General features: G+C 48.6%; 6 protein-coding genes across 6 annotated transcripts; 4 read left to right on the top strand and 2 right to left on the bottom strand.

Annotated features, from left to right (window-relative positions):
• The first annotated feature begins 1,088 nt into the window (after positions 1-1,088).
• On the top strand, positions 1,089-5,144 carry BDV38DRAFT_60467 (cation-translocating P-type ATPase). Its single transcript, XM_032063624.1, has one exon. The coding sequence runs from the start codon at positions 1,428-1,430 to the stop codon at positions 4,722-4,724; it is 3,297 nt and encodes a 1,098-aa protein (XP_031914860.1). The 5' UTR covers positions 1,089-1,427; the 3' UTR covers positions 4,725-5,144.
• A 215-nt stretch (positions 5,145-5,359) lies between these two features.
• Positions 5,360-8,482, bottom strand: BDV38DRAFT_243912 (putative TBC domain protein). Its single transcript, XM_032054256.1, has 3 exons — positions 6,744-8,482; positions 6,225-6,679; positions 5,360-6,171 (listed from the first exon to the last, which is right to left on the bottom strand). Exons 1-3 carry the CDS (start codon positions 7,945-7,947, stop codon positions 5,566-5,568), a joined length of 2,265 nt encoding a protein of 754 aa, XP_031914861.1. The 5' UTR covers positions 7,948-8,482; the 3' UTR covers positions 5,360-5,565.
• Positions 8,483-14,543: 6,061 nt separating this feature from the next.
• Positions 14,544-17,333, top strand: BDV38DRAFT_291849 (C6 transcription factor RegA; the record flags this gene model as incomplete). The annotated part of the gene is made up of 3 exons (XM_032061848.1): positions 14,544-14,708; positions 14,766-14,809; positions 14,852-17,333. The coding sequence occupies 3 exons, from the start codon at positions 14,544-14,546 to the stop codon at positions 17,331-17,333; spliced, it is 2,691 nt and encodes an 896-aa protein (XP_031914862.1).
• Positions 17,334-17,413: 80 nt separating this feature from the next.
• On the bottom strand, positions 17,414-18,364 carry BDV38DRAFT_270335 (SDR family NAD(P)-dependent oxidoreductase; the record flags this gene model as incomplete). The annotated part of the gene is made up of 3 exons (XM_032057133.1): positions 17,414-17,479; positions 17,698-17,805; positions 17,873-18,364. The coding sequence occupies 3 exons, from the start codon at positions 18,362-18,364 to the stop codon at positions 17,414-17,416; spliced, it is 666 nt and encodes a 221-aa protein (XP_031914863.1).
• A 278-nt stretch (positions 18,365-18,642) lies between these two features.
• BDV38DRAFT_270336 (cupin domain-containing protein) lies at positions 18,643-19,191 on the top strand (the record flags this gene model as incomplete). The annotated part of the gene is made up of 1 exon (XM_032057134.1): positions 18,643-19,191. The coding sequence occupies one exon, from the start codon at positions 18,643-18,645 to the stop codon at positions 19,189-19,191; it is 549 nt and encodes a 182-aa protein (XP_031914864.1).
• A 483-nt stretch (positions 19,192-19,674) lies between these two features.
• BDV38DRAFT_291850 (histidinol dehydrogenase family protein) lies at positions 19,675-21,211 on the top strand (the record flags this gene model as incomplete). Its single annotated transcript, XM_032061849.1, has 4 exons — positions 19,675-20,019; positions 20,071-20,117; positions 20,180-20,879; positions 20,945-21,211. Exons 1-4 carry the CDS (start codon positions 19,702-19,704, stop codon positions 21,209-21,211), a joined length of 1,332 nt encoding a protein of 443 aa, XP_031914865.1. The 5' UTR covers positions 19,675-19,701.
• Between the last annotated feature and the right edge of the window lie 419 nt (positions 21,212-21,630).

A 21,630-nucleotide genomic window follows, 5' to 3' on the forward strand; every position in this document is an offset into this window, starting at 1 on the left:
ACCGACCCCTGCATTTGTAGATTGAATGATTGCTGAAGCTCACCCTCCGTAGAGGGAAATAGCCGCTTCCCTCTTACCCAAACTGTTCGACTGCCACGTGCCGATGTCTGGATATTTTCTGTTAATGACCAATTGACCTAGCATGCAGTATGAAGAAGTTGGATATTCAGAGCGAATAATTAGAAAGAAAGACCTCGTCAAGAATGATAGACGCCATCCTATACAAATGATTTTCTAATCTCACCATATATCGATAGAGCATGGGAAATTTTACTTATGGGCCTCGACGAGCGAGCGCTAAGACCTGGGAGGTACAGAGCGGAGCTGCTGGATTAGGGCTCAGGTGTCCAAACGACTCGGATTACCTCTTCAAGCCACGAGTGAAGTTGGATGGAATGTCATGAGGTAGCAAATTAAATTTCCATTCATTATGACACATTCTATTTTGGAAAAAGACGGACTGAGTGGGCTAATAAAATGAACTTGAAAACGCGTGGAAAGTTTAAGGCAGAATGTTATCATTGGTCGGAATAAAAGGCGCAGGTAGTGGTGAAATCTGAACGCGGCGACAGTTCGTTTAATTTGGATGTCTTGAGGCATTTTCCTCAACCACACATCACCCGCCGGAGATTAAGCGACAAGAAAATCGATCGCAATACTACAACCATGCGATCCACGCGAGCCTCGGTGGACAAAAGTCCTCGACCAAAGTCGTGGGCTACTATGGCGCACCCGCTCACCTAGTTTGAGCTTGATCCAACCCTATTGAGGACGAAAGCCATTTGACGGAATGGCTGCGGGATTTTACTCTGCCACTACCATCACCATGATCTCAGGAACGGTATCTGCCACGTTCGAGGCCGTTGGATGGGAAAATTCCCTCGCTGGTCGACTACAAATGAACCTGATATGAAATGGAGAGTGGCCATCCTCCTTCCGGTACCTGAGGTAGCCCATGGATTACCCAGAACGGCAATCCATCTGTCATCGAATCCTACCTAGTCGTCGAGGAGGTATCCATTTGCCATCCTTCGTGTTCAGTTTACCCACGATCTCGTTAATTCTTTCATACTGTCTTATTCCCTCATGGGCTAGTTTCATCTGGCTAGCTGCTCAGGTTTTTCCCAAGCGAAGACCCGTATCGCTTCTCTGACCAATGTCCACTCACTCTCTGGCCGATTCCATCACATTATTCTTCCGTTTCCCCTCTCCATATGGCTAGGAATGATGGCGGCCTACTCAATGCCGGAAGGATAAATACTACACAGCTGTAAGCTGAGATCTCTGCCCAAAATCTTACCTCTTCTTCCTCAAACTCCCCCTTCTCTCTCTCCCCTGTACTTTATACGACCTGGTAGCGCCTTCGAAGCTTTCCTACATCTTGCTATCCTTGTTATTTTGCATATTGATAACTTGCCACATATACCATGGCCGATTCGCCGTCGTCTTCAGACCCTTCTGAGAAGGATTTAGAAACAGGTGAACAACGCTTGGGTCGTCCAGAACGGAGGACAACCATCAGGTTTGATGGTACGTCATCCTCGGAGACTCAGGGGGTAGCCTATCAACCCCAACAGTCTAATCGCCCCCGTTCCCTCAGCAGGGACTCGGTGAAGAGCGGGCGAAGTGGCGTGCAGAGCTCTGGGACAGCTGGTATCCCTATCGAATTCCGAACTCTATCTATCCAAATATCGGAGGCGCAGAGAGCTACAGAAGAAGTTATAAAAGAAAGGCAAGAGAAGGAGAAGCATCCGGATCAGGACTACTTTGAGAGCTTAGACTTTCATATCCTCAACACAGACAGATTGTCTCAGCAACTCAATGTCGATTGCAGATATGGACTCAGTTCATCAGCTGCTGCTCAACGACTCCAGCGCGATGGCAAGAACGTAATAGCACACCACCGAGAAAACTACATCAAAAAGATTCTCGGTTATGTCTTCGGCGGTTTCTGTTCGGTGCTGTGGATTGGTGTTATTATCTTCTTCATCTGCTGGAAACCTTTGAGCGACCCCCCCTCCGTTCCTAGCCTTGCAATGGCGATCTTGGTCATTATCGTTATCGTTCTGCAAGCAAGTTTCTCAGCCTTTCAGGACTGGTCTACAAAGCATGTGATGAACTCGATACTCAATCTGCTCCCATCCGAAGCGCTCGTGCTACGCGACGGGAAACAGACAAGAGTTCCTTCAACGGAGCTTGTCGCTGGTGACATAGTGTACGTCGGTATTGGAAATAAGGTCCCGGCAGATATGCGTCTCTTCCGAAGCTCGGGAGACGTTCGCTTCGATCGCGCAGTGCTCACGGGTGAGTCTGATGAGATCGACGGAGCAATAGACGCTACAGACAACAATTTTCTAGAAACAAGAAACATTGCTTTCATGGGTACCAGTGTGACAAATGGAAATGCGGTTGGCATGGTGGTGCTTACTGGTAGTCGTTCTGTGATGGGTCGTATAGCCAAGATGACTGCTGGCGTCAAGGAGAAGCCAACATTGATCCAAAAAGAGATTACACGGTTTGTTACGATTATCATTGGTCTTACCATCACGTTGGTCTTGATTATTCTATTCACCTGGGTCGGCTGGTTGCGTGTTGACCATTATTCCTTCATGAATGTCGTGGCAATGTTGAATAATGTGATGGGCTGCGTTGTTGCTTTCATACCCGAAGGCATGCCAGTCGGCGTTGCTCTCACTCTCATGATGGTTGCAAAGCGTATGAAGAAGGCCAACATCCTACCCAAAGGTCTTGCCACGGTTGAGACTTTGGGTTGCGTGAACGTTATCTGCTCGGACAAGACCGGCACTTTAACTCAGAATAAAATGTCAGTCAGGTCGCTAGGGCTGCTCGATACGGCGCTTGACGTAAAACAACTTCCTAATATACAGCGAAATGAGATGTCAGAGTCCCTGAAGAGTTTACTGCGCGGATCGCTGTTGTGCAACGACGCTTTCTTTGATCCGGCGACAATTGCTCTTCCAGTCATTGAGCGAGGTGTCACGGGCAATGCCACTGATGCCGCTGTCCTACGCTTCGCCGAGTCTATCATGCCCGACGGTCGTAATCAGCTATCGGTTTTCGAAAGAATTCATCAAGTTCCCTTCAACTCGAAGAACAAATGGATGCTCACGATTCATCGGGATCCCACCGATCCAGATGGATATCTTGTCTTCGTCAAAGGTGCACCGGACGTATTACTTCCAAAATGCACTTCGTATCTATCAGGCATCGATAACACAGTCAAAATGCTGGATGAGAATGCAAAAGGGCTGTTCTCGAACTTCCAAGCCGAATTGTCCCGACGCGCTGAGCGTGTTATTGTTATCTGTCAGCGACGGTTCATTCCTCGTGCAGCTGTTGGGTCTAACGACTTCAGCGACGAGGTATTGGCTGAATGTGTCCAAAATTTAACAGTTACTGGAATTTTTGGAATAATTGATCCCCCTCGTCCAGAAACTGCCGAGACGGTTGCGGCTTGTCGAAGAGCAGGAGTTCGTTTTTTCATGGTTACGGGTGACTTCGGTCTGACTGCTGCAGCAATCGCAAGAGACATAGGTATCTTCAGTGGTACTGCTGAGCCAGATACCGTAGATGACCTGAAGCCCTTCACGAACGGCGAGATTGGTGAGAAGCAGCCGATACACTCTCGCCATAGTCTCCTCGTTGATGGCAAGCACATTCCAACCCTAAACGACTGGCAATGGGACACCATATGCAAGTACGAGGAAATCGTGTTCGCTCGAACAACTCCTGAACAAAAATATCGCATTGTAGAAGAGCTCAAGAGCCGGGACAATGTCGTTGCAGTAACAGGAGACGGAGTCAATGATGCTCCAGCACTACGAGCAGCTGACATTGGAATTGCAGTGGTCTCCGGCAGTGATGTTGCAATCGAAGCAGCCGACTTGGTTCTCCTAGACCGATTCGACTCTATTGCCCAAGCCATCCGACTGGGCCGGCTGGTGTTCCAAAACCTCCAAAAGCTGATCGCATATCTGCTACCCGCCGGTAGTTGGTCGGAGATCTGGCCAGTCCTGATGAACGTATTCTTCGGCGTCCCGCTACCTTTGAGCTCCTTCCTCATGATCATCATCTGCGTATTTACAGACCTATTCTGCTCCCTTTCTCTCATCATGGAGAAGGAGGAATATGACCTCCTCAGCGTGCCCCCTCGAAATCACAAAAAGGACCACCTAATCAACCTCAAGATATATGGTCAATCATACCTCTTTGTCGGCGTCATGGAAGCCTTCTGCGCCCACTCAATGTTCTTCCTGTACATGTACAAGAAAGCGGGAATCCCCTTCCACGCCCTCATCTTCGCGTTCGAAAAGTACTCCGATGGCTTCTACGGCTACACCCAGGACGAGCTAACCAACTTCAACAACGTCGGCCAAGGTGTCTACTTTGTCAGTCTCGTCATGCTACAGTGGGGCAACATCCTCTCTGTCCGAAACAAACGCATGTCCATCCTCCAAGCAGACCCCGTCCGCAAACAACGCCGTAACCCCTGGCTCCCCTTGTCGATGGCCATATCCCTCGTCATCGCAATTTTCGTTACCGAGGTCCCTGGATTTCATAAATTATTTAACACCGCGCCGGTCCCCATCGAGTTCTGGTTTATTCCTTTAGCGCTGGCGCTGGGGATCCTGCTTATGGATGAGCTTCGAAAGCTGCTTGTGCGACAGTTCCCGAGGAGTATAATTGCGAAGATCGCTTGGTGATTGTGCTTTAGCCGGAGGTAAAACAATATGAGTACAATTTTTCTGGCATTTTAGATGGATGAGATATCTTCGATCCAAAGATGATGTATGAGAAGGTTCATGAAAATGGAAATGGTAGCAATAGTGTTTATAAGTTCATGTACATGCTTGCAATTGGAATACATAATGCGAGTGACTGACATGTCACAAGTCGGATGTGAACTTATGAAAGTAGATTCCGAAAGGAATATACAACCAAGTGATACCAGATATCGGTGATATACTCTTCCGTATATCTCTCCTTTTATTGCTTAGCATATACAGAATTCGTGGCACGAGTGACTAATACGAGTGTCAACTGGGCAGATTTCAAAACATCCATGCATCATGCTTGCATAGCCAAGACTACGCCTAAAGCTTAGCATGTGTTAAGCTTTGAGAGATATTACCTAGATTAGTAGCGACTTGCAGAATTGACGTAGGAGACTGGAGACGTAGTGGACATTTATTTGTAATTACGCATGTCGACAAGTCTATGGTAGGGATGTACTTCCTGGTTGGCAGATGCGGCTTAGATAGCACCCTGCTGGCATCCGGAGCTGTACAATTGTCCTCAGATTTGGATAATTTAAACTACGATCCATGAGATGAGTTGTAGGACATCAAGTGTAAGTGATAATTAGCTTAGTTGGCATGAAATGCCCTAAGCAGCTATAGAATAAATATATCCAATGGCAAGAAGTTAAGGGAAAACGCATAAGTCAAACGAACGGTAGGTATACAAGTAGTAAAATAAATAGCCTCGCGAGGGAAAGAGTGGCTGAATGAATTGAAAAAAAAATTAACTCCAACGGGCAAACATTTAATCCCGCACTTTGCCCGCTTCCCTAACCTCGTTCATAAATCCATCTTCGTCGCCCGCGGTCGTGAGTATCCAGTAGTCACCAATGCCGGCATTGGAGAATTGACCGCCACCGAAGCCCCCAGCAGATGTTACCGGAGCACTATGGCGCTCCTTAGGCTTGGCTCCGGCACTACGGGGGCCCCATCCGAGGATCTCTCTAACCGCGGCACGGCTCTCGTCATCTGGTTTTGTAAACCCAAACAGTTGCGCCTGCAAGCAACCAAGAACCGCCACCGCAGCTCGAAGCATGATGCGGTCTCCCTCGAATACCCAGCAATCCCAGACGCGGCTGATACGCTCGAGGTCTAGGCCGTTTGTGAGGAGGGAGCGGAACATCGGTTCCCAGATCTCTTCGTCCGAGAGCTGAAGCGTCTCGGTAAGGTGTGAGGCTAGGCGAGGGAATTTATAACGAAGCGTCGCAGTCGTTAGTGTGTAAGTACGACCGATCGCCCCGCGGTCCAGGGTGAGGAAAGCAACAGGCAAGGATCGATTGAGTGCATTGGCCATTGCGAGGAATGCAGATGAAGGTGATGGGAATTGAAGGACGAGGAGAGCAGCAATTGTCTATCGCTGGTTAGCTTCAACGATGCGTGAACTTATATAGACGTGTCACTTACATGGAGACCGGTGATATAGCCCACGTCACTCCGATACATAGAGTATGCCTCCAATACATCAATCAGTGGTTCCCGTAAAGGGCCGCCTTCCTGGAAGAGTTTCAAATCTGGGAATGCTTTGGATGCGTCGGCTTCAATTGCCTCAAACCACTCTCGCATTCGTTTGTTACTCTCTCCTGCATCGCCATCGGCCCTTGACCGTACGTCTTTGGCGCGCTGCAATGCCTTCTTGTACGTTTCCTCGGACAAAGACAGCTCATTGCCGATGGCACGCTGCCAGGTTGTTCCTCTGCTTCGAGCAGGTATTCCACGCCACCACAGTTCACGTGTTCTGGTCTCACCTATGGCCTTCTCCCAATTGGGGTAAACATAATCATCCCAGATACGCTGAAGTGTTTCTCGGGTGTTGTCTTTCTCGCACTTGGCTGAGGCAGCCTTCGCTGCCCGGCGCTTGTCTGTTGAAGTGGAGTTAGTAAGTTCTGCATAAACCGGATTGTCAGCAAATAAGAATAAGTTTACCTGCTTCCCGTGATTGCGCTATCATTCTCTTGTACTCTTTCAGATGCTTCTTTTCCTCCTTCTGATCCTTAGGAGGAAGCCAACTGGGCCGAGTTCTAGTGAGGACCTTTTCCTTTTCTTTGCTGATAGGTAATGGATCAATCATAATGTTGGACTTTTGCAACGGGGGCAGCTCAATGGTGCCTCTAGAACCCCGCTTAGACTCCTCGCTTGACCTCAGGGATGATAAGCCGCTTTGCAAGTTTTCTCCCCGCTTCCGTTCGCGCTGGTCTGCATGATGTTCCAGAGCCTCGGTGATAATCTTTGCTTCTTCCGACAAATCAGACATCATGCTATTGTACGAATAAACACGCGGATTACGCGGGGAAATCTGGCCACGTTCAGGGCCTGCAGAGCTAGATCGCACGGCAGGCCGAGCAGGTCGAGATCCGCTCGGTGATCTTACACCCGGCAATGAAGCATCCTTGACGGAGTGCGATAAGGGAAGGGGCCGAGGTCCCGGACTCCGACCGTTTGGACTTGTGCTTCGAGAGGCTGGGCGATCTTCAAGAGGTCGAGGAGATATTGGGACGTTCCACAGACTTGCGTCTTCTGGTAGCTCCTCATCTGAGTCATGATATTCTTCCTCCAGTTCCTTCAAAGTCTTGCGGTTTGGCTGCCAAGACTGTTTTCGGTTCAACGGAGGCCGTGCATTGGCTGGTGACAAGGATAGGCTATGAGTAGACGGCGAGGAGCCCAGATGAGATGCTGGCCGAAGGGGCGATGTGGATCGAGCACGCTGAGAGTTGGGCGTTTGTAACGGCGACTTGGTACTACCAGGGTCACGTTTGTTCCCAGACTTTGATCTCGCAATGCTGCGTGTTTGTAGACTGAGCATTCCGTTGACTTGTGCCGGGGGCTTGTGCGAACCCTTTGTTTGTTGCGAGGTAGTGGTCAATTCGCGCGTTGTGATCATTGAGGCCTTGGATTGCATTCGTGCGGTCGATGACCGCGGAAGGCCGGGTCGGCCATAGGGCGAGGCGACGGCATTGTTATATGCTAGGTCTGCATCATCTTCAAGGCCAATGTCTTCAAAGTTCGATATATCCGTAAAGATACCATCGGGGCCATCGAGTTGAGACGAGGAGCGAAATGAGGAGGATTTAGAAGATTTGGAGCCGGAAAGTTCGGGCGGGGAATTGGGCGTTGTGCAAATGGTTGTCATATCGTACCGTGAAAAGTTGTGTTGATGGATTTATCGGGACGAACAAGAAGCAGTAAAATGTTCCACTGTTACCAATATAGAGAATAGAATACCAGGTTGTGACTAGGTGGGTCGCGCAGCGAATGCCGAGTCAAAACTTGGTGGTAAGGAAATCGAGATGTAAGAAACGAAAGACGGTAGGGCAGGACTTTTTTCAAATCCAGCCACCAGGAAGTATTAAGATAATAGACGATTTAACGTGGACACCACGGATCATCCGAAACCCGGTAAATATCCAGACCAGGTAGCGGTTGAAAAGGGCCGGCAACGGTGTCGCTGTTTCGGTGATTCGGTGATATCGCAATGTGAGATCAGGAGACAGACTAGGACATAGATGTTCGTCCAACACACCGAATAGGAGTCACTTAACGAAAGAAAGTTCAAAGAAAGGGTAAACGAAAGGGGTGGAAGGGGTTTTGATTAAGCGAAGGACGAGAAATGATGGGAAAAAAGAAAAAGGTAAAAGGAAAAAAGGACGAGGTGGGGAGAAGGAAATAGATGGGGAAGAAAGAGAAGGGGGGATGAAATGAGATGATGGAGACTTGAAGCTGCAACCGGCGTGGCCGATGGGCCTCAGGCTGCGAGGTCACCGTCTTTGGACGTGGTCTGGCCAATCCCACGACTGCGGCTGGTGCGGTGAAACTATACCAGAAAAATACCATTCCAGATGCCGATCTCTGACCAAAGGATTCCGTGCTCACAGGGCTAATAGACCGGGAGAGTACTAGTCCCAGTGGTAATCTTACCGGTTCGAAACAAAACGCCACAGCCACAGTATCGTCACAGAAGCGTCATGCTGCACCGCTCATGTCGAGGAAATCATTGAAAAAACAGGGTCATCGCGTGCGGTCCAAATCACAATCGCTTTTTTTGTTGTACATCATCGCATTTGTTGACAATTACCTTGTCGGGCCTGGAAATCAACAAAATATGTTGCCTCCCCCTTTCCTACCTCCCCTTTTACGCCTGTTTGTCCAGTCATGTTGGCGTCCACACCGAAAGGTTCCGTGGTATGTGAGGTTCGTACCACGGACCCTAATCCACAGCTCTTCCTACACAATTTGGCCGTTATAGTGGAATTCTTTCGACGCCCGAGCATGCAGTTCGCGTTGTTTAACTTTGAATCAACATTGATTGGCACAAGGTAAGTCTAATGGGCTGCTACATAATTTTGTCCTAATCTCAGTGGTTCCCGCGACCACGATCGGAGATCTGAGACAAAACGTTTGCCACACTCCACTCTTAAGCTGAAGCTTTTTTTTTTTTTTTTTTTTTGCACAATACGAAGCCCTTTTTTTCTCTCGCTTCTTCTATATACTAGTTCCTACCACACATGATTGAGACCCGCTAGGGAAAAAAAAGATAAATAATAACAATACTATCAAGTTATTGAAGAAACTACGATCTAGTGGACGGTACCCATAGGTTATTTATTGGTCACATCGTTAACGCTACAAACCACGCATCAGTCAACAACACTAGGCGATGGATGCGCGCACTAACTGAGAGGGTGGAGATCAAATTGTAAAAATTTTGCAATTAAAGGCTGGCTCAACGCTCAAGGGTAAGGCTGTGCATCCCAGTCAAAACCTCCAGCTACCATACATCAAGTTTCCCTTCTGTACTACTTGTGCTAGTCGCATAGCCTTCGCATCGGATCTTGGCCGACTGCCTTTCAAGACTAGTTCTAACCAGCGCAACACAAGAGTGTATCGTGTTTGTTTGCGGCTCAAGACAAACCGGAACGCCGCTGCTGCGAGGTACTGAACTTGGGAATACTGCACAGTGCATACAGATGGCGAGGACGATTCTACGGTTGCAACTCGCTGACCCCAGCACCTCTTGCCCTGAACGAGCCGATGTGCGAGCTGTGTTGTATCTCGGACGATCCGGATGATCACCTCGGATGAAGGGTGCGCCCGACCTCGGAGCGATCTCATATACTGATACATCTTCATAGCGGTGGTTAGGTAGTTCGCATATAGAGTTGAAAGGACTACCGTAAGTGAATTGTGGTTTGTGTCCAGGTACATAGGATGCATGAGTAGCTTGAAGGATGCCAGCAACTTCCGGTGCAGCGTACGACCCGGGACTCGTGCAGAATCGACGGTCAGGGAATTAGAGAGGGTCTCGGCAGCGGAGTCGCCTCCTTCGAGTATGCGATCATGATCTTTGTGAATCTCTAGGGTGCGAGTATCAATTAAGCTCCCACAGTAGGGGAAGAGTGAAGTGTCAACTAGCCGAGGGATATGGGTCCCTTCCACAGCAGCGTTGAAATTGACAAGGCTCTTGGTTGGGTTGACAGAGACACCGTATGCAGGCTGTCCTTTAATCATCACTCCCAAGAAACGTTTGGCAAGGCTGGGATTCGAGGTGATCAGTAAAAAGTCGTCAACAAGTCGCAGGAGCAGCGTTTCGTCCGACTGTAAAAAGGCTAAAACTTGCCGCTCCATTTCTGCATAAAATAAGTTGCAGAGAATACTAGATAGCACCGAGCCCTGGGGAATACCATTACGCTGCCGGAAGAACTTCCTGCCAAGTTTCACCAGATTATTACGGACGTGCTCGTCGAGCAAATCCAGCAGTTCCTCAGTATCGTACTCCTTCTGTCCCGACGTATCCACAAAAACCGTGTTCCTTCTGTGGCTAGTTCCACCATTATTAATTGTTTCCGTCAGATGCTGCGGTCTCGCAGCGGGCGCTGCCCTGGCCACGAACTTGCGGAAAGCTTTGCTCTGCCTTGTTTCGTGCACCGGCCACATGCTGCCAAATTCATCTGGCGGGCGCATTTCGACATGCCTCGTGAAGTGATACGCTTTTTCGGATACTAGGGCCTCAATGAGACGGACCAGCTTATCCTGAGGGATTGTATCGAAGCAAGACTGGATGTCTAATTTGACAAAATAAAAGACTGGTAGCGAGCTAACTTCGTGGTAATGTAGCAGTAACCGTTCTTTAAAAGCTTTGAGCCGCAAATGAATGTCTCCCACAGAAAATAAACATGAGCCTAGGTCGTCTTGTTTCCGCATCTTCTCGTAGTTCAAAATGCCATAGATAGGGGTGATGGCTGAGTTGATACTTTGCCCCAAGTAGCGACCTTTGCTTCCAGCCCATTTGCTGTTTACCAACATTCTTCGTCGTAGATTTAGAATTGGGCGAATGCCCGTTGTCTTTGGAAGGAGCCGCAAGGTCCCGTATGGCAGAGACCTACGACCGAGCATACGCTCTGCTTTGTCTGACTTCAGTTCCTCGAATATAGAAAGCTTGAGGCCAGCCAAGGGCTGTTCAGTCAATTGACGCCAGACATCGTGCTGGAAGTAGAATAAACGATTACGGTGGGTTTGAGATTCAGTGACGTAAAAGTTGGCCCGTACAAGAGGTATCAAAACTGAATCGAATATGTAGTAGATAATTTCGTGTAATATTTCGGTGCGTTTTTGTAGGTCAGACAATGAAACCTTTTTCTTTGGAGAATTCTGGTCGCGGACCGCCGGGGGTTCCAGCCAGGGTATGCATGTTATCTACAAGGCACTCGCATTAGCAAATTACCTCTGGTAGGATGAACACAATGTAGTCAAACCTTGATCCCATTGCAGATTTCATGAATGCTTATGCTTTCAAACCGTCGCATGCGTACGAATCGATCGACATGTTTGAAGATGACATTCTGATTGCTGATCTTATCTTGACCTACGCCAAAAAATTGAGGCGGTATTAGGTTTCGCAGAACTGCTCGACAGAAAGCGGATACTGAAGAAGCTGGTGTTGCATAGTCTGTCAAACTGATTTTCGGTTTCATGACCTTCGTTTTCATGGCTTGACCTTGCGCTTCCTGTTGAAATGGAGCCATTGGCATTTGTTTGGCTATATGATCAGCTGCTACATGCCCATGGTGGCCTCGCCATTGTGTTATTAATGGTTCTGATGTTGATGATACCAGTTCTGCGCTTGGAGCCACAGATTGGGGATCATCGATAGGACCAAGTTTCCAGGGACCAGAGCGCTAAGACCTTAGTGTTAATTTTTACGAAGAAAGGTGGTGCGACAAACCTGTGGTGGACAATAATAGCGTAACAACTCTCCATAAGAGCATCTCCCATGGCGATTTTGCAACTGTTGAACCAATTCTAAAGCCCTTCCTCGAAGCCTTTTGGGTAGTGTTGTTGCTCCACTGTATCCACTATTAGCCATGGAAAACTTGTTTCCACAACACTGGGGCTCGTTACCTCCGCTTTTCAGACTGGGCGATCTCTTCTTCGCGAGAGAAGTAATCATTGACAGGAAGAGTAGACGTACGGGTATCAGGTCGACATGTGAACACATTGTGCAGACCGAATTGCCTGGGGAATATGTATTTCATAACATGCACAGTCTGCGACAATGAACCTGAAGAAGAAAAGCGATTCAGGACGTCTGCCCTAACTGTCAATGGGAAGCTTATCCACATCAGGGGCTTCCAAAACACTCACGCCGGGTTGACAATCCAGATTGAACTTGCCCTTTCGCGTCGAATGCAGGGCGCGCATAAAGCATACGTCGTCTGAAGAGCATTACGCTATTTGGTTTGGAGATATCACTCCTACCGCCCCCTGCTCTGCTTTTGGGGCTAGGATTTCCAGCAACTCCTACTGACCGTGAAGGACTGCTTGTAGTAGTTTGTGCAACCCTAGAATTAAGAGATTGCGTTCCAACTAGCATCTTCACTGGTTCAAGATCTGACAGTGGAATACCTGTATTCGAACATAAGTAATCATCCGCTAGGCCGTGGATGGCATGGCTGACCGCTTAATTGATAGTAGATGCCTTTCCGACAATCTATGGCAGTAAATACCCCACAGTCAAATAAGAGACTTGTCATGATGTCCTCCCCATTGCTCCCCAGAAGTCCAAGTATGTCGGTCCAAGGAGCGCGCTTAAGGGACTGGACATTCTTGTTCGGGAATCGTGCCACTATGCCACGAAGACTGCAAGCAAGAGTATCATTCCGAGTTCTAGCTTGTATCCCATTCGCGCGTTGAAATCCATGGGTTAAAATGTGTTTCGTTCTCTGATACGAAAACCCACTGCGATTGAACAGCGTCGATATGACATAATCCACAATCTGTAGACAGAGTCAGCCAAAGCCTCCGCAGCATTCACAACTGCCAATTGCATTTCTAGTTAAAGGTATTTTGCGCATCACCACACTGCCAGGAAGAAAAGCTCGGATGAAGATTTTGTCGGCGTTGTTTAAGAACTTGTAAATCACATATCGAATCTTACCTCTGCTTGAGGACAAGGGGGTCCAGTGTCGGTACTGGTGAGTAACGATCTATCCGGGGATGCCGTGAATTCGGCTAATCCCTGCCGTCGCGCCTGATCGCAACCAGCAGTTGTTTCTTTCAGTATGCCTACTAAGGTGGTATCCAGCAATTGTGACAGCTCTTTATCCTGGTCTGCTGAATGGCCACCACTACTCGGGTCATGACTAGGCACAGACGCGATCCTTCTGCGGCGGGATTTGGAGGATTTAGGTATTCGCTCAAGGAGATATTGTCTCAGTGTCACAACCCGTTGGTAGTATATGGAGATCACTGGGTGGGTTTGTTCCAATGAACCTTCACTGGGGACATTGGTGACCTTCCCTCGCGTGCTGGTCTGGAAGGATAATTGCGGTAGGTCCTCCCGTGCTTGGCCATTCTTGATAGGCCTCTTTCTTTTTTTACCCATGAATGAAGATACACCGGATAATCAACCTTACATGGTGGTAAGCTATATTATTGATTGAGATTGATTGGTTGTGTAGCATATACTCCCTTAGTACTCAGTATAAGTTGAAGGGACTTGGCAGACGCGACGCGCTCGGACAACGCGATCTAACCTTATTGGGATAAGTTATGGCATTGATAGGCATCAATGGCCGAGTTGCCTGAGGACCTTCATATCTCGGAATAAGCTTAGATCAGCGCCGCTTTCGGCGGCAGGACAGGCTCCAAAGGAGTAAATCAACTGCACATACTATACTCTATGGCTACTACAGGCATAACAGCATGTCTAATGAGCCAATCATTATCATCATAAGAATTATCTCAACCAACTGCAATTGCAGAAGGCAATTCAAGCCAATCAAGCCCCAGCAACCAACGACGCGATAACCAAGCCTGTGCTAACGGCCTCAGCGGTAAGCGTACTGGCGCGTCAACGTTGTTGCGACCTTTGGAGACACCATTACCCAGCTCATCATAGATGAGTTCTCCGTCTACGATGCCTCTGGGGATGTTGTAGCATGTGCATGTGGAGATATGGTTCTTTTACTTTACCAGGTGTAGCCCGAAGTGGACGTCTGCCATATAGATCTCGGCTCACTTGCTCTCCACCTTCCCGAGCGCCATTACGCAATTCCGGCCGCCAATAGAAGTTGCATTGAGTCAAACTGATGTGTAGCGAATAGCTGGGGCTTCTTACCCGAGGTCCTGGGAATTGCGGGGTCCCCAGGAGCTGGCAAGCTGGCGTCCCTTAACTAGGTGCCAATTGCGCTCCACGTTCGGGCTGTATGCAGCGTTGTCTATTGCCTGACCATGACCTCCCCGTATACCTCCCCAAGATCCGCCCCATGTACCCGGCCTTTGAATCGTAACTTGTATCAGTGCGGAACATGTTCTCAGTCATTCAGCCGAGTTGATCATCTGTCCCGCCATGTTCGGTCCCGTAAGTTACCCTTCGTTACTCTCGGCTGCTGCATAGTCGAAGATTTAACGCTCGAGCTTTAGACACACAAGAGAAGCCTTACAAATGCTCAGTCTGCAGCAAGAGGTTCGGGAGAATGTGAGCTTTACTTGTCCAGGTGACTGAAAGGTCAGGCAATGGAGCGCTAAGTTTGTTTTAGAGATCTTCTCAACAGGCATTCCACTCTCCACAATACCGATGGTGATGAGCCTGTGTCAAAGAAGCGCCGTCGGAATGGTTGTAACAATACCATTCTTGCCCGGGCATCTCAGGCATGTACTGCCTGTGCAGAGGACCACCTCCGATGTGACGAGGAGAAACCGTGTAAACGATGCCAGCGAAGAAACATTCTGTGTAAGGTGCCCCCGAAGCAAGTAGATGAGCTTAGCGCTTCACCCACTATCCCTGAGGCGCGTCATACAAGCGGTGGTGACACAAGCTCTTTATATAACCCTGCTCCCAAGCCTGACATCACCAACGACCGGTCGTATCAAAAGTCTGCCAGTCCTCCAGCAGAAGTTCCAGCAGGCAATATTTGGCCCCAGGTCCCGTCTCACCATACTACAATCGATCCGGGAGTCGATGTCTCGGCGTCACTAACAAAAGACTATCCGGACCTTATAACGCCTGACTCAGTTGAAATGCTTGCAGCCGGTCTCTCCTTGGATAATTTGAATGGCGTTAGAACGCCAAGGAGACTGATTACCTTCGGGTTAGAAACAGACCTCGATCTGAGCATGGTTGATCTCAGCTTCTTAGAAACCTACAATTCCCGAATCCCCTTTCAGTTTGATGAGCATGAGACCCCTCCATCATTTTCCGGTTCCCCGCTGGGGGACTGTGCGCCAGGTACAAGCTATAGCAGACCCAATGATCGTTCTATGCAGCGATTGCGATGGCACTTTGTCCCTGAGCCACAGGATCACGGATATGCTGAACACAGTAATCTATTACTGCCCACTCATGCGGATCAGAACTCGACACCAAGGAACCTCATCCGTATGGACAGTTATTCAAATGCAGAGAGCCTGGACCTTGCCTCTCGTGATAAGATTCTGAGTATCTTCCTGAGTCAGATGAAACATCCCATCTCTCAAGCCACTCTGTCATTTCCCTCCGTTGAACTACTAGATCTCCTGATCCGGTATTTTCTGACAAGTCCGACGTCAAATGCCAAATCGTGGATTCATCTTGCCACATTTACTCCAAAACAAACCCGGCCTGAACTCTTGCTTGCAATGGCAGCTATGGGAGCTGTATTAACACCAGATCCCTCACTGCAGAAATTGGGATTTGCAATGCAGGAGGTCGTCCGTCACCAGCTTCCTGTGGTGTTTGAGAGCGATAATACTATGATCAATAACCTGGAATTGTTGCAGGCATATATGCTTTGCTTAGAAACCGGCCTCTGGAGCGGCAATAATCGCAAAATGGAAATTTGTGAGAGCTCTCGCCTACCCTTGGTTACAATTCTTCGGCGCCGGGGATTATTCCATCATTCAGCATATCCACCTGTCCTCATTGATTCAGAGGATATAAGTGATGACCTCGATAGTAAATGGCATTCCTGGGTACAGCAAGAATCTTTCAAGCGACTCGTTTATAACTTGCTGCAGCACGATGCCCAATTGTCTATGGTTCTTTTCACAAACCCCCTGCTATCCTATGGTGAAATCTCACTTTCCATCCCATGTTCTCGCGATCTTTGGAGTGCGAGCTCGGCTCAAAAGTGGAAAGAGTTGTACAGTGGACGCTTCACTATGGGCTCGACACGGATCCCAACCCTTCTGGAGTGCATTGCAAATCTTGATCTCCTCGAATGCAGCAAAGCCGTGGTAGATACAACCCTTTCATGTTTATCTATACTTTGTGCCATGTGGGGAATGGTTTGGGAATATCGACAGTTCAGTATTTTGTTGGCGGCGCATTCCCGCTACTGGGATAATGGGATCCTGATGGTATCTCGCTACCAGGAGCTTGTTAAGATGCTGAAGTATTTCCATATGGGATACAAAAATGAAAGCACACTTCATTTGAATCTTATTCTGATGCACATGCACATGTCGCTAGAGGATGTGCAGATTCTTGCCACGCTGGAGGATCCCAAAAAGACCTCGGAGTTTCCGCCGTCGATCCATTCCTGGTCGAAGAGCAAAGAGTGCCGACAGGCGCTCTGGCATGCCGGGCAGGTGATCCGAGAGCTCAAATCTCTTCCTTCGCAACGTCTCCGGGACTTTATGGCCGTTGCCCTATACCATGCTAGCTTAACTCTCTGGGCCTACGGCATGGCAATTGCCCATGCAGCTGAAGATAATGCTATGTCCCGGCCGGATTCCAATGGTTTGAATATGGAGAACATAATATGGCTTGATGGCGATGATACCGATGGTGTGCATCGCTATATCGCTTTAGAGCGTGGCATCCCTGCTTTGCATGGAGTTCAGCCGCATATAGCCTCTGCTTCTCTAGCCGACCCTGGCGCCATTTTGGAGCTAGTTCTTCAAATAATGCATAGAAACCATTACGGTGAGCGGGAACCGCCTTTGGTAGAGAACTTGGTCCATCTGATTGAGAAACTACGGGACGTGAGCAAGTACCATGCCGTGCAAGAACATTCAGATGGTTTATATATGAGCGTATAGATGAAATACTAAATATTGATAAGAGAAGATATGCTTATGCCTTCTAGCAACAAGGCCTATACCCATGTGCCTATATATATCTACAGTAAGAACCCAGCATCGATGACGACATTCATCCCAGTAATGGATTTGGAGTTCGCAAGGAACTTAACTTGCTCTGCAACATCCTTTTAGGGCATTTCAAGTTAGTAAACCGTGCTTCAATGTCATGCAGTGCGCTCTACCATCTTACCTCTGGGGTAGCGAATCGCTTCAAGACATTCTTCTCCCGCACGGCATTCAGTTTTTCTTCTGGGAACTGTAGCCCCCAGTCCTACCAACATTATGAACAAACGTCAATAAAACCAAAAGATCACTGACATACCGTGAGCAAGACACCGGGTGAGACTGTATTTACTCGAATGTTTGGCGCTGCAATGGCTGCCAGGCTTTTGGCGAGATGGATAAGAGCAGCTTTCGTTACAGCATACGGCTATGTCGCCAATATCAGCCAATAATTCTCGTATGTACTTGTATCATCCACCGCCCGCAATACTCACCAAGGAGCTACCGCTTGGCTTGACGCCAGCAACACTCGCTGTAGCAATAAACGCCCCCTGGGTCTTCTCTAGATACTTCCTGCATTCCTGGAATAGGAAAAAATGGCTCTTAACATTCATGTTAAAGCACCGATCCCAGTCAGCCTCATCGTCGGCTTCGTCAAGATTCGCAAAATCTGTCATTCGTGTCCAGCCAACATTCGAGACCACGATATCCAAACGGCCCATCTCCTGAACCGTTTGGTTCACCAACCGACAAATATCAGCTCTATCTGCCATGTCTGCTTTTAGAGCCTGAAATGGAGGGGATTCTGCCGACAGAGTATCATTATCTCTCAAGGCGTTTAGTTCTTGAATAAGCCTTTCTGCGGGCTCTGGGTTGGATCCATAGTTTAGCATAATACTGGTATCGCCGTCGGCGGCGAGCGCATGAGCGACGGCGGCCCCAACGCCTCGCGATGCCCCAGTTATCAGTGCGACTTTCGGTGACATTGTTCTCAATACACTGCACATATCTTTACGGGTCTGGGTTGCGTTGATGATTCTATAAGATATAGGTGTAGCATTCAAACGATCGGATGAACCTCCTCCACCTGCGGGCTAGACTATCGGCTCCACCTGGAGAATCCTCATCCCAAAGTGACCAGGGGATTTAAGAGTGAATTAACCATGACTCTTTGTCGAGTATAACACCTAATTCATACTTGGCCAATTCCACTCTGCATTACACTCCTCCATTCACCTGAAGCATAGATCAACCTATACCAAAAATGCAAGACAACGGCCTCCGCCCCATCAACCGCGTGATTACGGATCACGACGCCCAAGGGACAACCAGATTCCAGGATAGGATCCCTGAACTCCTCGAATGGCAGCAGCTAGCCAACGGCGCCCGCTTCTCACTCGCCTACGGGACGAACGAGGTCCCCGTTAATTTGAGCGGCGAGAAGGATCTCGATGTTTATGGGTCGTTGCTGAAAGATCTCCCGGGGGTTACGATTCCTGGAGGCACGGTCTTGCGTGTCGTGGACATGAACCCTGGGGCCATCTCGCCTATGCATCGGACTGTGAGTTTGGACTACGGAGTGGTGCTCGAGGGAGAGGTTGAGCTAGTCTTGGACTCGGGAGCGACGAGATTGCTTAAGCGAGGCGACATTGCGGTTCAGCGTGGGACAAACCACGCGTGGAGGAATACGAGCGAGACCAACTGGGCTCGGATGTTATATGTTCTTCAGGAGGCGCAGCCTTTGCAGGTTAATGGGGCTACACTAGAGGAGGACTATGGGGGTGGAATGGATGATGTGAAGCCCTCGAAGTGAAGGAGGCGAGGACGGGGAATGGAGTACTCGGATCAAGTACAATAAGCTAGATCAGCTCAATTAACCCAATACAATGTTAGACCTTCTCTATAAATGATCCGTTTACTCTTCACATTAAACGCCGTTTCGTTTAGTATGTTGCGGTTGCATATTTTTATGGCACGGTTTGCCCTGAAATCGACAAATTAGATGTAATAGATTTTAGTAAAAACCTCCCATTCAGCTACAAGGCCTCAAGCAAAATTGGCGCAAGTGACAAACGCTTCGAATTCCGGGCTATTTCGGACTTCTACCCGGTCTCTTCGCCCTGTCGACATGCCCATCCGCCTATCCGGAGGTGGAGCCGGTGGAGGAATATACGATACAGTGCAAGACGAACATCATGCCTCGCCCATAAGAAACAAATAACATCCATTCTATACTCAGAAAGAGCATAGTAAGCTATATACAGACCTAAAACCATTTTACTTTTTCCCTTGTGCTATTACCACCCCCACCAACACCACCAATATGCCTGCCCGCCATCTGAAATCAAGGTCAAACACCTTGGCCATCTCCACGACTCCTCAAGTCGATGTGAGCTCAGTCGTCAAGGGCGTGATAGACGATGTCCGACAGAACGGCGATGCAGCCGTACGCAAGTACTCTGAGAAGTTTGACAAGTGGTCACCGGCTTCGTTCAAGCTGTCCCAGGAGGATATTGATGCCGCAATCGCGGCCTGTCCCAAGCAGACTATTGATGACATCAAAGAGGCCCAAAAGAATGTGCGTGCATTTGCACGAGCGCAACGCGAGTCCCTGAAGGACTTAGAGTATGAGATTCAGCCTGTAAGGCCAAAGCAATTCCCCACTGACTCAGTCATACTAACGTTTCTTCAGGGTGTTGTTCTAGGCCAAAAGGATCTTCCTATTAACTCTGTCGGCGCGTAAGTGAAGAGTGTGCATAAAAGAGATCTAGTATAAGAGCTAATTTTGGATTAATGAACAGATATATCCCTGGTGGGCGCTACCCTCTGCTTGCATCCGCACATATGACCATCTTGACCGCTAAAGTTGCCGGTGTACCGCACGTCGTGGGTTGCACTCCACCCATCGCTGGCAAGATCCCTCATGGCACAATTGCAGCCATGCACCTCGCCGGTGTTGACGAGATATATCTCCTTGGTGGTGTTCAGGCGATTGCTGCAATGGCCGTTGGTACCGAGACCATGAAGAAGGTGGACTTCATCGCGGGACCGGGAAATGCTTTCGTTGCCGAGGGAAAGAGGCAACTATTTGGCGAGGTTGGAATTGACCTCTTCGCTGGACCGACTGAAATCTTGATTGTAACAGACGATACGGCGGATCCCTTCACTGTTGCTACCGACATCCTCTCCCAGGCTGAACATGGGCCTGACTCTCCCACAGTGATAATCACTACGTCGGAAAGAGTAGGCCGGAAAGCCATCGAGATCATCAATGAATTGCTCAAGCACCTTTCAACTGCAGACGTGGCAAGTGTTTCGTGGCAGCGATTCGGCGAGGTGATTGTTGTTGATACAATTGAGGAAGCATGGAAGTTAGCGGATGAACATGCTAGCGAGCATGTGCAAATCTTTACACAACGGCCTCGGGATGCATTGGACAATATGACAGCATACGGAGCGCTCTTCTTGGGTGAGAAGACGTGTGTTTCTTACGGAGATAAGGTATTATTGTGCTTTCATCTTCCCCTACTACCTTCAGAGCCTGAGGGCTGATATCTTTTACTTAGGTGATTGGAACCAACCACGTCCTCCCGACCAAGAAAGCAGCCAGATATACCGGTGGTCTCTGGGTGGGAAAGTATCTCAGGACTGTGACTTATCAGGAGGTGGGGAGTAGCAAGGCTAGTGGTGAATTGGGAAGGCTCTGTGGACGAGCAGCTAGAGCTGAGAATTTTGAAGGCCATGCTCAGTCTGGAGATTTACGTGCACAGAAGTATCTGGATGAACAGTATGATTGGATTAAGCTGTATCATGATGAGAATCCCAAGGCATAGATAGGACTTTGTGACAGCGACTTGTACAAGGGATTCTGCTGTAGAGCTACTGGCTATTTTATCTTATTAAATCGACCAATATATTCGAATTTCAGAAGTCTCAGCACAAATCCTTGCTCAGAGTAGAATTACAAAACCTCTTTCCTGTTCAGCTATGGTTGGATGACATCTGCACGATGTAGCTAAATGCACCACATTATCGGTCAGACACCCAGGATTTCACTTGCCAATGGTGATACGTATGTCATAAAGCGCGGCACGCTCATTACCCCGAGGCACATAAATGCAGCGTCGGACATGCATAGAATGTAGTAGGTATATGTTCCCCACCCCGGGTAGGTGGGCCCGAGATCGACCCCAATCCTTGGTGTTCAATTCAACGACGATATTAGGAAGCCCCTAGCATATAATAAATCTCC

Source organism: Aspergillus pseudotamarii (genome assembly GCF_009193445.1).
Source record: "Aspergillus pseudotamarii strain CBS 117625 unplaced genomic scaffold BDV38scaffold_19, whole genome shotgun sequence".
Classification (NCBI taxonomy): domain Eukaryota; kingdom Fungi; phylum Ascomycota; class Eurotiomycetes; order Eurotiales; family Aspergillaceae; genus Aspergillus; species Aspergillus pseudotamarii.